The 16,898-nt window shown below is 39.4% G+C and overlaps 1 protein-coding gene across 1 annotated transcript in view; it reads right to left on the reverse strand.

The window, feature by feature from the left end:
• Positions 1-16,898, reverse strand: part of LOC117810667 (CUB and sushi domain-containing protein 1-like) — a 605,880-nt gene that overhangs the window by 229,715 nt on the left and 359,267 nt on the right. The window contains 2 exon segments of the mRNA XM_034680592.1: positions 2,154-2,361; positions 4,247-4,441. Coding sequence (XP_034536483.1) covers positions 2,154-2,361; positions 4,247-4,441 — 403 coding nt within the window.

Genomic DNA, 16,898 nt, shown 5'->3' on the forward strand with positions numbered 1-16,898 from the left:
AAGCAATTATTTGTTACATGTCTTCCCCTCTCTGCTCCTCATGTGCCCAGTCCCTCTTCATCTGTCCTCTCTAAAAATGAAGAAATGCTTGAAAAATACATTGATACAAATTTAAAAAGTAAGGCAACATATCTAATGATATATCCAAATTTATAATTTAAGTGTTTATATTGCAGAATAGTTACTTACCTCAAAATCAAATATAAAAGAATCACTTAACAAAATATTGTTGTTATTCAGAGAAACGCATTTTGAACATATAATGTGAATGATTAAGAATGTTTCAATCCACCATTTGAAGAGTGCTTATGTCAAAAGGCTGCAGTCAAAGCAGTTACCATTTTCCAACTCACTGACTCTCTGCCCCCCACCCCCACCCCCACCCCTCCTGCATTGCAGAGGGGTGGGGGTGGGGGTGGGGTGTGTGTGTGTGTGTGTGTGTGTGTGCATGTGCATGTGCATGTGCATGTGCACTTGTGTGATTTGTCAAAGCCTGAAGACATGATCAACAGCTTTAAGAGTCAGAGGGCCTATTAAGACCTGACAAAGAAACACAAAAACACACACACACACCACGCACAAGCAGTATCATGAGAATGGCAGGGTTGATGCGTATTGCTCTTCTGGTGACAGGACTAAACATGCAATTATTCTCTATTCTTTGTTTCCATCTGCTTCTGCCTCCTTTATTCCTCTTCTTTATCTGTCGACCATCCTACCCCGTTCTTCTGCAGGATGCACCACAATCACTAACCATTTTCCATTTTCTACACATGGAAGACTAAGTCATTTATCAGTTGTTGTCAGTATAATGTGGCAAAAGGAGGACATGGCATGGTGATTTATGTATAAATGTTTTTAGGAATAACAATCCACATTTGGAAAAGATTTTTAAGATTAAGATTCCAAAATCATATCTCCACTGCAACACAACATTACCTTATCACTTTATCTCTCCTGATACAAACAACCCATATTTAATGAGTTGTGAATGACATGTAACCTTGCAGAGTTTTGCAGATCTTCTGAGTTGTTTCAGAAGTGAAGAATCAAGAAAAAGACATAATGAAACTGTTGTTGTTTTTTCCCAAACAACTGATTACATTGAACAAACTGCAAATAATTCTTCATTATAGAAGAAAAAAATCAGTTCATTTGGCAAATAATACAGATAAGGAATTTTTTTGACTCACAATATTTTTCTAGCAGACCAAAAAACTCTAAATCTTAAAAAGCAAGCATAAAAATATATGATATCACAAAGGATCCAATAATTATTTTTCAATCAAACACTGCTTCACAAATGCACATCAAACCGTGGGAGCTGTTCAAAAACTCACAGAGGACTTTTGTCAATTTCTGAGAAGACCTGGCTCACAGGCATCTGTGCTGTTATTACTGAGGGAGGTAAAACTACTTCTTAACTTTCTCCTCTCCAGTCTCCATTTTCCCAGCAGTTATTGGAACTGGAATCAGTGACAAACCTGCATGCTTAAACATCAGGCTGCCTCCATAGCTGCAAAAACGCATCCAAGCTTCGAATGGAGAGTTATATTCTGAACAAAGCCACGTGAATTCCAACAGCGGTCTACATTTAAAAACCAGAGTGTGTTCTGGTACGACACAGTGCCAATTTTCAAACACAACCGTGGAAAATGGGAGTGAAAACAACAATTTATCAGCATCCCTGTGGGATTTGAATAAATCAAGAAAATCAACAGGGCTCCTGTGCAGCTAATCAATCTGCTGTATCTGTCCTCCCTGACAACATCATTAGTCCTCCTTTAATATTAAACGCCCCCCATGAAAGAAAGCAAGTTACAAAAATTTGCAGTGAAAACAACAACTGTTCTCTTTAATGTGAACATGCTGTGTGACAGAACAATGATGCGATGGTAGTATCTTCTAGAAAAATATAGTGCCTCCCTACCTGATTTACACAACACAGCTAGGCGTCCACTTGGTTGTTATGCATGTTTTTTGTCTATGTCAGTGCTACCCACCCCTTCAATGTCAGTGGTTATTGTGCGTGTCTGCTTTCATCATGATCTTACTTACCCTGTGTGTGTCAGCCCTGCTGTTTTTCACAAACACCTGTGTGCCCTCTAACATATCTGCTCTACACTGTGGTCCAGGCATGAAATGTATCTCACCATATGCTCGGTGCTTCTGTCCCGCTGATTTCCAGAAAGTCGTATTTGTCCTCTAATAAGAAGTCGTTGAAGACGAGAGCGATGGTGTCACCGGGTTCAGAGAGGATTGACCATGTACAGTCCAGGTTGTTTTCATACTCTGCAGGGTACCCAGGGCTGGTTATTGAACCCGCGGTGCCTCTTAATGTACCCCCACACGCTCCCTCCGCTGGAGAGATGCAGAAAGAGAAAGGACAAACAATAAGTGGACATTTTCCATGTTTTTTATTTTACATTTTATTTAAATGTTGTTTTTATAAGTTTTGTTTTAGGGATGTTGTTATCCTTTGTTTTCTCATGTGCATTAGTCTAGAATAGTTTCATTATTTGTATTCAAAATAAGAGCATAGGTTGATTTTGAACATAGTGGGAGGGTGATATTCAGGCTGGTTTTGCGGTGCCCTGCCAGGCAATTTTGAGCATTAAACCCAATTTGAAGTCTTCAGGTTGATTTTTATGTAATAATATGGATGCAAATCACTTTTATTTATGAAAGGACACAAGTAAGAAAAAGTTTAAAGAAATACAATAGATGAGGGGTATTTCAGCTGCACTCATCTTTGTCTCATATAGTTCACCAAAAAGAAAAAAAACTTGGCATGGTTTCATTCCTGCTTGTGGTCAGACTGAATCACTGAATTAAAAAAACAGCATAGTTTAAACTGACTGACAGCCTCCCCTCTCCTGGTGCACCAAGTTTTCTGATGGGAGAAGTCACCATAAAATAGGTATCCAACTTAGGAAAGTAAGAAAAATTGCAAATTTCTCTATCTTAATGTTAATTTTACAGCTGCAACCAAATCTTAATTCAATATTTCTCTGTATAACACTCCCTTCAGTGATAGACAGAGGGAGAGAGGGAAAGCACATGCAGTCGGACAAAATTTCCTACTGAAACAAAAACTGGCTAATCTGAATGAAGCCTGATTAAAACATCGACTAAAAATGTTCAGTTCTCAGGCTTTTTGGTAAAATGCTAATTAATACAGAGCCTGGATTGTTTTAGTTTTCTTGATGACAGTTATTGTTAGCCTAGAGAAATTTTAGTTGTAACTACAGATTGCTAGTGACAAATTCCTGTTAAATTTTGTTTTCTTGGTTTGCACTGGTTGGATATCAGTTTCCTGTGATCAGGACAATATTTGAAGTTAAACTTGTCTGCATACTTAAAGGAACCGTTCCATTTGAATTTTAGTATCTACTACTATTTCTACAGCCTTGCCTTCTTCTCATTTCTGTTTATAAAGTATCATATGACTTATTTATTGGCTTACTGTTAACATAACTAGTAGACATTGCTCTAAAAGACTAATAATAATCACCATTCTACCATGATTAAGTTCTCATAAATACAACATCTGTACATTTTTAAAACTTAGAAAATCAAATCATGTGGAAAAGGGAAAAAGAGAATATTGATCCAAGAATAGACAGCAGATCATCAAATCCACCAAACGGAAGCTTCTGAAAACCCTTAAATATATAGACCGAGTTTTCCAAGGATTTGTCACATGAAACTGAATCTGTTAGATGAGCCATCTGCCAGCTCTTAGTTGAAAACTCGGACAGATCTGTTCTTGTTTGTAGACTAATGAACCATCAGATGGGCTTTGCTTGAGGATTTTGGGCTCCATCAGGTTCAGTAATCAATGCAGCGGGGCTTTCTCATCTTCCTGTCGGCCTGTGACCTCACGCTGAGGTCCTTCAATTCTCAGGACCCCAGCAGTTCCTGGGTTTATTTTTCTCATGTTTTATTTTGACTTTATTGTTGAAGCTGGCAATAGCCCTTTAGGCATTACCCGCCTTTTCTAGCCATATTTCCATTATGTGCTCATAGTGGTAACTGACTGTTTTGGGACATGAGTCTGTACAAGTTGTTGCATATATTTAGGAACTAACATTCCTCTATGATCTATTTAAAGTACAAGATGAGCTCCTGATGACACAGTCGTAATGACTTGAAGCAGATTAACTGTCAGGATTTTTCTTCAAGTATATATCAATGCATTATAAAATCAGAAGGGACAGGCATACAGACATAAAGAACATCTTACCTCTACAAAAAGGTGATGGGAAGTCCCACTGTGCTCCACTGCCAGGTGATACAATACATGTGAGGATACTGTGTCCCTCCAATACAAAACCTGACTCACAGCTGTACCGGATCTTGTCCCCCATGTTGTACCGTGAGCCGTGGATGACTCCATTTGGAATGAGGCCGGGGGTACCACATGTGTGGCTGGGCAGGACTGAAACACAGAAGGAAATAGAGAAAACAGGGTTTTGATTATTTAATATAAAAAATGAAATAAAATACCGTCCGACCACTCCAACAAGTGAAACAAAAACAACCCAATCAATGACTCAGGGGAGATACTAAACACAAAGCCGGCATTAACTGCTCAAAACCATTCACTTTAAGCGCACACATTCCAAGGATTTTCAGAAGCGACTAATTTCTTAGTCATTTGGTGAGTGTTCGGACCACAAGGAGAAGTTGTGTATTTCAGTTTGTGGTGTAAAACTGTGGAACAGTCTCAATATGGAGCTACAGCAATGTCAGAACATAATTCAGTTCAAGAAGAAGTACAAAGAAATGATTTTCATGAGGTACAAGGAGAAAGACTAGTGCTGAGAATCACGAGGGGTTCACTTTTGTTTGTTGGTGTAAATATGAAGATAATTTATGAAGATTTGACGTGTGGGATTGCACTCTTATAAGGGCAGAAAATAGTGAATAGAGGGGTAGGATTAGATAAGTTTTAACTTCTTCCTACTCTTTTTCGCACATGTAAAGTAAATTGTTTCACTGCTTGCTAATATTGATTTTGTTTCTTTTGTATAACTCTTTCTTCTTTTCTACTTGTTTTTGTATTTTTACTTTTACATGTTCAAAATAAAGTCATCAAATCAAATCATTTAAACAGAATTTATAACTTCAACTTACCAATAGTCTAAAAAAAGAATACACTGTATTCATAAATGTTGAGCACAATGTATCTAACATGGCTAAACACAGGATAACCAAGTCTGTGGGTAAGCAATGATTTGCCAAGTGTGGCTAACATTAGCAAGGCTAGCACCACCAGCCTTCAGCCCTCCTTGCAGGTTAATGTCCGTATTCCTGTGCGGGCTACACATTGTGTCTGTTGAGTGGTGATGTGCCAGTTTAACCGGACAACATACAGCTTTATCTCCATTTTCAAGATCATTAAACTGACAAACTGCTCCACAGTACGCAGTGCCATCTGTCATTTGTGCTTGTTTACATCCTGGTAGCAGAGCATCATAGCATTATGGTAGTCGCCATTAACCAGAGCTACAGTCTTGGCTTGAGGTTGGTGGCTGAGCTAAAGCTTGGATACAACATATGCCCTGTGTTTCAGGACTACAATAATAAAACTACAAAAAAAATTGTCTCACCAACTACAAATTCTGGTGTCAATTAGCGAGGGTGAAGATGTTTCATGCTTTAGTCGACAGCACAACCCTACTTCATGCTCATGGCTGAAAATGTGGGGGTAGTTTTTTGGCTTATGACCTTTTCTACCAATCAATCTGGATTTGTGACCGGGCATCACTAGCTGCTCATGTTAATGAGCTTGAAGCATATTCAGTCCAAAATAATTATGTCTGAAAGTTTAATGTGAGTCATTTTTGTTTCCCTGAAGAGGTCAAATTGCCCTGTATGCTGCAAGACATGAATGTGAAATAAATGAGCACATTGTATGTATTTATAAGAATGGAGCCTCAAGAGACTATATTGATTTTCCTTGTGTATCCTTTAAGAAGGTTATGGTCAATGAGTTCCAAGGTTAGGAACAACTGAGGTAAGATATATTCTTCAAAAAACTAATTTTTCACATAATTTTCCTGATTTATCATGGGAATGGCAAGTTTTAGAAGAACTCATAAGAGATTGTAGAATATATCTTGCAATATTAAAACTCAGATTTGTATTGAATTTTTTTCACAGTCACTAGAGGGTAAAATGGCTAAATATGAAACAAATCCAGAAATCAGAATCAACTCCACAAAATAAGAAAGATATGTACGTTTGGTCTTCTGGAAAGCCTTAAAATATACAAAATTGACCGTTTGATATTTATATATTTGGCTAGCGTTTGTCCCTCCGACATGCATCTGTTGTTGTGGGTTCTTAGATGACACAGCTCCGCACTGAGAGCAGCCTCATGCAGCTTGTGTTATAACTAGGCCAAAATCAGTGTGTGACTGTAGCCAACACGCCTTAGCTCTTCATAAGGGGCATCAGCGCCGTGGCTGTAGTACAACCTGGAATAAGTCCATGGTATCTAACCCTGGTGGACGCTGTGTATTTGTATAACTGGAGCATGTTAACTTGCTGGGTGTGTAATGTGGCTATGAAATGTGTATCCAAATGGCTAGGTTGTGCGTGCCTGTGTGTGCACAGAGCAGTGTGTGTCTACAAGTAAGAGCGTATTCAGTCAGTCAATCCGTGTGTTTGTGTACGCTGTTCCAATTAAACGCTAGCATGGTAATTAGACAAAGCTTCACCAAGAGACCCTGAGAACTAGGACAGAGAGGAAGGAGGGGGGGAGGAAGACAAAGAGGCAGAAGAAGATGAAAAAAGTAAAGGAAGATGAAGAGAGAGAGACAGAAGAGAGGAGAAGAGGAAAAACTAGACAGAATAATAGAAGGAGGTAGAGCGGGAGAGGAAGAAGAAACAGAGGAAAGGAGAGAGACGGAATTTCCAGTCGGAGAGGTGAACTAATTACAGTGAGCCTTAAACATGTATAATTTACTCTAATTGACTCATTATTTGGTTTGAATGAAGTCGTGCATCAGAGGCGAGTTACTTACACTTAGCTGGCCATGCCGTCCTTTGTGCAAACATGCTGCCTACTTTGTTTTAACAAGGTGACACATAACCCACTTCAAAAAACAAAACTAAAGATATGACTGAGGGATGGAAAGAAGAAACCAGAAGAATGCAAAGGTTTGTGCAGTCTGTGATACTTATGCGGCCATGCACTCCTGTGTCTGCCTGGCTGGCACGTTTTAACAAGTCACCTCTGTGCACAAACATGTTATCTCATTGAAATGGAAATCTGAGAGAATTAGGGGTATTTTGGAGGGATAAAGTGTTCACATGAATCGTCAGTTTCCGGCTAATCTCATACTTAACAAAAGCTGCAATTTTGAGAAACCATTTAAAATTTGGCAATAAAGTTTTGTTCTTTTTGCAATCGTCTGATGTCACACAGTGCCAGTTTGCTGAGATTAGAATTTGAATCACAACAGGCTCTTTTAGTTTAATGTGGAAACCAGTTGATTTCCTGCAGTGCTTACATAGGGTGGGTGTTAGGAATCAGTGACAATGTAGCTCCAAAATGACAATATCTGATAACTGTTACCTCCAATACATAGAGGATTCATATCCATGTATAATCCAAAGATGCTTTAGGATTGTTGGTAGGGTGAGACAATATTTGTTGGACTATGTCCTGAAAAAAGCTCCATCCATCCTAGACCTAGTTTGGCTTTTTTGGAGATGCACTTGCTCTTGTTTTTCGCCATGAGTTGCCAAAAGCTGCTGGCTGTATGGCTTCATATTTACTCTGTGGACATAAGAGTGCTATCGATCTGCTGCTTTAACTTAGCAAATAAGCAAAAACACATCTTTAAAAAGGCAAAATCAAATTATGTTAAGTCTGCTCATAACCAGTCAACAGTAGTTCACAAAAGACCCCAAAGTTTTATTTGTTATCTTCATTTTTATCTATCTTTGCAAAAACAAGTAAGTTCTCCATAAAAATGGAAGTCATTTAGCCTCTAAAGGTCAATATGTCTGAGGAAAGCAGATTTAACCCCAACCGGTGCACTCTGCACTCTGCTGATCAGTAAGGAGAGTCAAACCATGGACAGCTCCTGGTGCTGAAATGATGTCTCTTCAAGTTAACACATGGAAACAAAAAAATTATATTCTTAGTAAATCAAATAGTGTTTATTTGAATTTGGATTAAATGTAATGTCTTTTTAAATCAATCAATCAATCAATCAATCAATCAATCAATCAATCAATCAATCAATCAATCAATCAATCAATCAATCAATCAATCCATCAATCGAGCAATCTTTATTTGTATAGCGCCAAATCACAACACATGTTATCTCAAGACGCTTTTACAAACAAAGCAGGTCTAGACCACTCTATGTCAATTATGAATAGAGACCCAACACCAAGACAGGGTAAGACTCATTCTTACCCCACCCTAATCCACCAAGAGCATTGCACCTTGCAGTATTTAGCTAGTTACAGCGGCGAGGAAAAACCTCCTTTTAACAGGCAGAAACCTCAAGCAGAACCAGACTCATGTTAGACAGCCATCTGCCTCGACCGAGTTGGGTCTGGAAAGCGGGATAGAGGAGAATAAGAGATAGAGGGAGCGGTGATAGTGATGAGACAAGTAGTAGCTGTTGCCGATGGAGTCCAGCACGTTCATATGAGCTGGAGTCTGGAACATCCACAGCAGGAGGAAGTCTACGGAAGCTCAGAGGAACCTACGAGACAAGGGAGCTCAGGGACTCCAGAAAGGTCTATGGTTAGTAACTTTAATGGGATAGGCAGAGATAAAATAAGTGATGAGGAGGTTGGGGGGAAGGGGGTGAGATAGGATCCCAGTGTGTCAGTGCTCCAGTTCCCCCAGCAGTCAAAGCCTATAGCAACATAACTAAGAGCTGGTCCAAGCCTGAGCCAGCTCTAACTATAAGATTTATCTAAAAGGGAAGTTTGTTCTAGAGGGGTAATAGGGCACTATGAGATTTTTAAGATACAAAGGTGCCTGATCATTAAGAACTTTGTAGTCTGTTAAACTGTTAAACTGTTATGATCAATTTAAAAAGCTTAGTTTCTAATAGAAAACATATCATGCACATTAAAGAAACTCTTTAAATGCAAAGAACAACTAGATGTTGTATAGTTGTAACATGATATTTGTGTCTCCATTCTGTAGCTCAGTGCAATCGCAGACTTAGTACACTGAGTGGATCAGATAATATCAGCTTTATGGGTCAAGTTCAGTGGCTACAGGTCCAAGGAAGGGTTAATATGTATCGCAGGATTTCAACTCAATGAAGCCTTTAAACATCAACCTTCATAAGTCTGGACATTTGCTGCTTTTATCACATTTTGAAAACACATCCAAATTAGTTAAAAACAAGAAATAGCTGCTTACAGTAACCTGAACCTGACTGCTCAGCCTTTCGTCTTTAATGTTAGGAGTAATATTTACAATATTAAGTGAGATAGTACTTTAACATTTCAACATTAAAAATTAGACTATCTATGTGCACAATACCTTTATTTGTGTGCCTCATTTTTAATCAGTATAGCTTAATTGTAACCTCATTCTGAGTAAAGTTCAAATGTGTTGCTTGCAATTGAATTCAGAAGCATAATAATACAAATTACTTAATACTTACTGACCCCCTTGTTTTTTTAATTTCATTTATTCTAACTATTTGCATGCAGAGGTCATTTGGGGTTATATTACAGAAAAATGTAAATTATAATTCTGCAGCAATCAGAGAAAAAAATATGGTCAGATGTGTGTTGCAAACTGCTAGTGCTCCTCTTCATGAGCACTCAGCCTGAGGGCAATGCAGGCTTCTTATTATCTCATTAAAAGTGATTTTGTGGGAATAAAATGATCTAAACACGGAACGACAACACACATAACTCTTATATCACTAACAAGGACACATACGTAGAGACAAAATTACAAAATGCTATCTTTTAAAATCCAAAGCATGCTAGACTGGCTCCTTGTAAGGGCACTGTTTTGAAAGTTAACTTATAATTATGCATCCAAGTTACTAAAATATACCAACATTGTCCTCTTATACAAAAATGTGCCTGCCCTCGTTTCAGTAATCTCATGTTGGTGTAGAAAATCCTTGTTTTTCCACTTGTGCCAGTCATTGTTATTGGAGCAGCTTTCGACTCACTGTTGTGTGTGTGCTTGTGTGTTAGTGTGTGAGTCCACTGCAAGTGACTGATGATGCTCCTCCAGTGTTTTGTCCCCTCTGGCCCTTCACAGCCTTAGGGCAGGTCAGTGTGTTGCCATAGCAACTCTGGGCCAGAGCAAAATTTTGATAGTGAGACTGAAGTGAATTAAGGCAGAAAGGTAATAGGAGAGAGGAGATGAGCAACTGACAGTAACATCCAAAATGGGATAAAGGGAGTAATGAACAGAAAATGGAAGGATGGAGAAAGAGTCAGGAGAAGAGGAACATATGAAAAAAGGTGGAGGTAAAGATGAGAGCCAAGAGGAATGAGGAAGTGAGGGAGAAATGCATGAGAACGACTTTTTCAAAGGCCTGTGATAAAAGATTAATAATATTTTATTGGTTACTTGTCGACAATTGTATCCTGTTTTCTGTTTGATCCTTCAAACCCCCCCGTAAGTTAACACATTTTTTTAAAGTTCCTGTTTTTCTATAATTTTCGTGCAACCACAACAACCTCATTCTGCAGCAGAGTCCTGCTGCAGAGTCCTACTTAAGCAAACAACATTGTCCTTTTTTTGCAAAAACAGATCATATCAAAGACAGAAGTTGCTCACAAGGGTAACTCTTTCCGCTCACTTACTCCAGACATGGTCCATCTTTCTGAGTTGTTTTTCAATTAAATCTGTGGCAACACAGAAAACTGCATGTCTCCATCTGTCAGTGTGATATCAGGTCAGGCTTAAAACAGCTCCTGCTGAAAAGAAGTTAAATATTCTAAGCAAGGTCCTCTGCACTACCTCAGCAATGCTCTCACCCACAGTATAAATATAGTGACGCATATTTGCTAGCCACCTGCTAAAAATAGCTAAGCAAACAGCCCCTTGATTCTGTTGTTATGGATGCAGTAAAGCAGCTGCTGCTGGATGGAAGCCAACTGCCATAACCTCTCATTTTCTCCCTGTGGTGTACATGCAGTGCAGTAGGTACAGACACTATCACTTAATTCAACATGGAGAACTCAAAAAACTGAATGACGTTTGGTAGTTTGACATCATCAAAACCAGGACTCAGGGTCAAGATGAGAATAGATTCCTAGAATTGACAAGACAGTCAGTTTCACCAACAAAAGAGGACGCTTTATTTTATAGTAGAAAAAAGAAACGTATACAGGCTTTTAAGAGAGCATGAATAATTCCTGGGGCACAAGCCCACTGCTAACACCCAGTGTTAAATAGTGTTAATTAATGTCCAGAAAATACAAACATGTTAAATAAATGTAATCTCTAGATTAAGCCACTGAATCATCTAATGAAAAACTATACATTCAGAATCATGAAGTCAGTCATGATCTGCAGAGTGCTGCAGTGGTTAGGGCTGTGGCCCCACAGCAGGAAGATTTGCGGGATGTATCCTCAGTCTGACGAGCGCCTTTCTGTGAGGAGCGTGCATTTTTTCCCTGTGCACAAAAGGGTACTCTTAGGGTACTCTGGCTTTTCTCACATTACTCTTTAGGTTAATTGGTGACTTTAAATTGCCCTTAGGTGTGAGTGGGAGTGGGACTGGTGGATCGTCTCCATATGTCAGCCCTGTAATGGACTGGCAACCTGTCCAGGCAAATCCCTCTACTCACCTAGTGTCAGCCTGGTTTGGCTCCAGCCACATGTGACCTAGGACCGGATAAGTGGTATATATTATGGATGGATGAATGAATGTTCAATATGTAAGCCCAGCATGCTTTCATATTACCATGTGGATAATGCCGTTTGAGAGCTGTCACGCCCAAAAGCACAGGAGATGAAAGTGCAAAATGACCCCAAATTACCTGACTGTAACAAAACAACTGCAGTGAACTATATCTGTATCCACAGCATGTAACTTGCCACAAGCCAAAGTTGGAACAGATGTTTTGTCAAATCTAGCTTCTCATACCTAGCAAAAATCACTAATTTCTTGTTTGGTTTCCAGAGGGCTGTAAAGTTAAAACCATGTGGAACCAGAACAAATGTCAGACCTTGTGCACAAATTGCCAAACAGGGACTTGGACAGATGTTAGCATTTGAAATTTGCTTGGGAAAATTCATATTTCAAAGTGATTAAAACTTTGGCAGACTAGTTAACTTTTTTTCCAAGCAAAGGATTTTTAATCTGTTTCAGCTAAACTAAAAATGAAGGTTGGAGAAATGCAAAGTAGTGTTATACATTTCCAAATCACAAGTCACAATGTACTCTCAGTAGCATGAACATCTGGTCAGTTCTCTTGAAAGTAGATGGAAATAGATCTTCAGATTAGCAAGTCATTGCCACTACTCATAATGGGGTGCCATACTGCAGCTGCATATTAGTCCCTAATAGCACCATTAGCACAAAAGTATCATGGTACGGTGTAAAGGTGCGATAAACATAATTTTTGAGTCAGAACAAATCAAAGCTTTCACCCAAAGCCCTGCCGGGACCCTGGGGTTCACACAAAAAACACATCTCAAAGGGTTCAGTCAATAATCCATTATCACCTCTACTTACGCCCTGTGGTGTACATGTATTAACAATAACAATCACCATACACCTTTAATCTGATTCCTGATGTAGAGACGTTGCTGTTGGAGAGATGCCAAAGCCCCTGAGCTAAATGGACTCCCCAGCACCGCAAGTACTCCCATGGTGTAAATGTGTTAACAGCTTCACTGACACGTAGTACATAATAACTCTAACCAACCAACGCTCATGAGGCTCTTGGCCAACTGTGGCCTAGGGCCAGATCTGAACATGGGCCCCTCGCCACCTGCTGTGCTCCCCTTGTTTTAATGTGTCAACAGCTAACACAGCATTTCCAAAAGCACTGACTCATTGATCATTGGCATTAAAGCCATACAACACCTTCTGAGTGCACGTTTGGCTTAACCAGTTGAGACCGCTAAACTGATTTCCAGTATTTTCAACAGGGAATGTATAAGAGGACAATTGATTTTCAGGATAATGTCCCTTTACAGAGAGGGACCATAAAGGTTGGCTGTCAGCTAATGCAGTTAGCTTAAATGTGGAAACAAATGGCTCAAGAATAGTTTTTCAGTGGGGATATGGATATGACATGGCTGCCAACTAAATTTTCCACTGTATTTGATTCATTTTAAGAAGAGTTGGTTAAATAGGCTACAATGTGTACTGTGATATTTTTACTGCCAGTTGTGCCCTGAAACACCAGTATAGTTAATTTTGGCTATTGTTGTGTCTTAACAGCCCGTGATGTGCAGATGCAGAATGAACTTTGTGACACTGGCTTGCTCGTATTGCAATATGTTTAATTACAACAAATAGCATTAGTATCAGTAACAAGCATCGCGACTGCTTGGACTGGGCCAGATGAAGTCGCCTTGTGACGGTCTCCAAAGGCCGTCTCATAAAGGGGTATGTGTCCTCACAGCACACATGCATATGGACATTTCAATACCAATACAACATTTTTATTTTGGACTCCATCTCTGAAGGCCTTAAAATGACCATGTCAGGTGACCATTGGTCAAGGATGCAAACTGTCACTGTCAATCACATTTATAGGCAAGGTGCTCTTCTTTTAGAAATCCCTGAATCTTCCTGGAGCCATTCTACAAATTCCTGAAACCTCCTGAAGTTATTTTAGACTACACAGACTAACAACATATACTTCATCTTATGCGGTTAAATATCAGACACTGCACTATATAATGTGTAATAATACATTCACTTGTAGATAGAGGATAATGTCCAATGATGTGTCCCAAGAACAACCACCCCACACTTTGTAAGCTCTGACATTAATGTCCACAAAATCCTGATAACAGAGACTCTGAAGAGCATTTACCCTTCTTGCCACATGATATCTTGAAAAGAAAATAAGACCATCAATTTATGTTTGATTCAGAGGCAGCTGTGGCTCAGTGGAAGACTTGGTTGTCTTTCAATTTGAAGGTTGCTGGTTCAGCCCAAAGTGTCCTTGGACAGAATCTGAACACTAAATTGCTCTAGAGGGTATAGCCAGCAGTCTGTGAATATGTGTGAATGGGATTAGGTTTATACTGATGGGCACTCTACATAGCACCCTCTGCCATCACTGTTCAGGCGTGTGTGTGTGTGTGTGTGTGTGTGTGTGTGTGTGTGTGTGTGTGTGTGTGTGTGTGTGTGTGTGTGTGTGTGTGTGTGCGTGTGTGTGTTTGTGTCTGTGTGTGTGTGTGTGTGTGCGCGTGTGTTTGTGTGTGTGTGTGTGTGTGTGTGTGTGTGTTTGTGTGTGTGTGTGTGTGTGTGTGTGTGTGTGTGTGTGTGTGTGTGCGTGTGTGTGTGTGTGACAGTGAATGTGACATGTAATGTGAAGTGCTTTGAGTGGTTGGAAGGCAGAGTGCAGTTCATTTACCACATATGTTTCATCAATTTTAGTGTCATAATATAATGTTTTTCAACGAGTCATAAATGGATGTTCGCCTGTGAGCTAGTTCAGACAGGCAACTCGAGCTGCATGGATTTCAGATTTGCCATGCCTCATTCTCACAATCGCCTGACAAAGTTTTCTCCAAATCAGACAGTCTAAGCTCACAGATCTACTTTGCCAATGATGCCACTGCTGCCCTGCACTAGTGCTCTGCTTAAACTTTCAGCCCCACCACCTTCTTAGCATCCACCTGCTTGCTTGGACTACAGGGGGTTTAAGATATCATCTCATCACCTTTATTTCAGCATACAGTTAATCTGTGAGGATTGATGAGGTTTGGAGCTGATTGAAGTTGTCCAATAAAAACAATGATCTGCTGCTGCAATAAAGTTTTGTCCGATATAACGTGAGTTGACCGACTGGACTCTGTTACCTTTTAACATCTGCAGATTTTATTATATCTGAAAAATCATAACCATCCCATAAAGTTTTATGTCAATAGAGAAATTGGGCACTACTGGTCTTAAAAAGAGCAGGATACATGTCTAGTAGGCTCATGGAACACTTGGCTCAGTTATTAACATGACGGTAGCTAATACTTTGCTTGTACACTGATGACATACAGCAAATATAATTTGACAAAACTAGTAACAACAAGACTAGCTAGCTAACCAGCAAAGTACTTATCACCAAAAATTGAACATTTTTACAAACAAATGACCTGCCACGATTCTTTCAGCAGCTTGCTGAAGTAGTTCAATAAGGCATGGGCTGCAAGATGGCGGCGGTAAGTTTAGAATAAAGTGTATCAGTAAGTTCAGAGGGGTCGAGTTGACAGTTTAATTATTACAAACTTCATTCTGATGTGGATTCAGCAAAAGGCATAGAAGGACTATGCTAAATGCTAGCTTGATAGTGAGTAGCATAGATTGTCAAAAGAGATACAGGTTTATATATGAACAACGCCTTAATTTAAAAGAGTGAACAAACCATTCAATCAGAATTACCCACAAGATGTCTATTATGGGAAATAACTGAAACCCCGCAGCCAATAAAGTATCCACCTAGAGCATTGAGCAATAGCAGCTGGTGATTTACCAGTATGAGATTTTAGATGAGGATTTATACCTCCAATGTTGTTAGTCTGGGTGGTTAGAGCTATTTTCGCTCAAGCAAGGATTTACCTTTTGTGCATATGCAACACCACTTGAAACGAAAGGATGCTGACCATGTTGAATCACAAACAAACACTGTGTAGTTATGGTTAATTCAGTTCATATTCAAAGCAGCATGCTGCACTGTATGCCCCGATGAAACTGTATAACAGATCAGAGCTTTCATTTCTGTATTTATTGCTTTGGGACAGAGAGCTGTTTATTATCTCAAATAGCGACTGCACTGTCCAAGATAATGAGAATAACATATCTGAATTCTGTCTGACAATTCTGCGTGCTGGATTTTCCTTTTAAGTGTGCCAGCTAGTGATGTTTCCAGCATTAATTCCCAACGATCACTAGTGAAGGAGGGCAATCTGAGTACAGACTTCACTTTGTTCTACAGCACAGTGAGTGTGCCATAATATAAACCACAGCCTAATGAACCAGTGCTTGTAGAATCACAAGTTATGTGGTAAACAACACTGATGGATGAGAACTTGGGTGTGTGCAGATAAAACCAAACACTGCAATCACAAAACATATTCTGTGAACATACAGCTCTGCAGCCTGCAGTCCGAGCTAAGGAATGAAAAAAACTCAAGCCCTCTAAAGTAACATTTCTGCTCTGCTCCCTGAGTATACGTATTAAAATGTATTAACAATGCCTTCCCTATGTTCCCTTGGTGAAAATATATTAGCAGGGCAAGTGACATTTCCAGCAGTGCTTCTAATCAATCACCTGCAAAACAGAGTAATCACTGTAGCAGCCACACTCTGTTAAACACCAGCTCTCCTCGGCCTTCCAGAACAACTATGGAAGAAAAAAATATACGCTGCTAACAGAAAACATCCAAATAATGTGATGGCCAACACTATAGGGACCAACAGAGGCACCAGGTACTTACCAACCCACGTGGAAGAACACAGACTGGCTGTAACATTGTCCATAATATCACTTGAATATATATATATTTTTAATTCATGCAACAAACATTAAAAAGTATTAGAACAATATTACATTATCCCATGTATAGAGCTGAAATTCACATTCTACATCTTTGATTACTTTTAGCTCATGACCCTTCAGCTGTGAGTAAAAGCTACAGTAGCACTGTCATGATTTGAGTATGGTAAAGCAGCGTTGTCATAGATTTCTATGAA

This window comes from Notolabrus celidotus, chromosome 3 (assembly GCF_009762535.1).
Source record: "Notolabrus celidotus isolate fNotCel1 chromosome 3, fNotCel1.pri, whole genome shotgun sequence".
Lineage (NCBI taxonomy): Eukaryota > Metazoa > Chordata > Actinopteri > Labriformes > Labridae > Notolabrus > Notolabrus celidotus.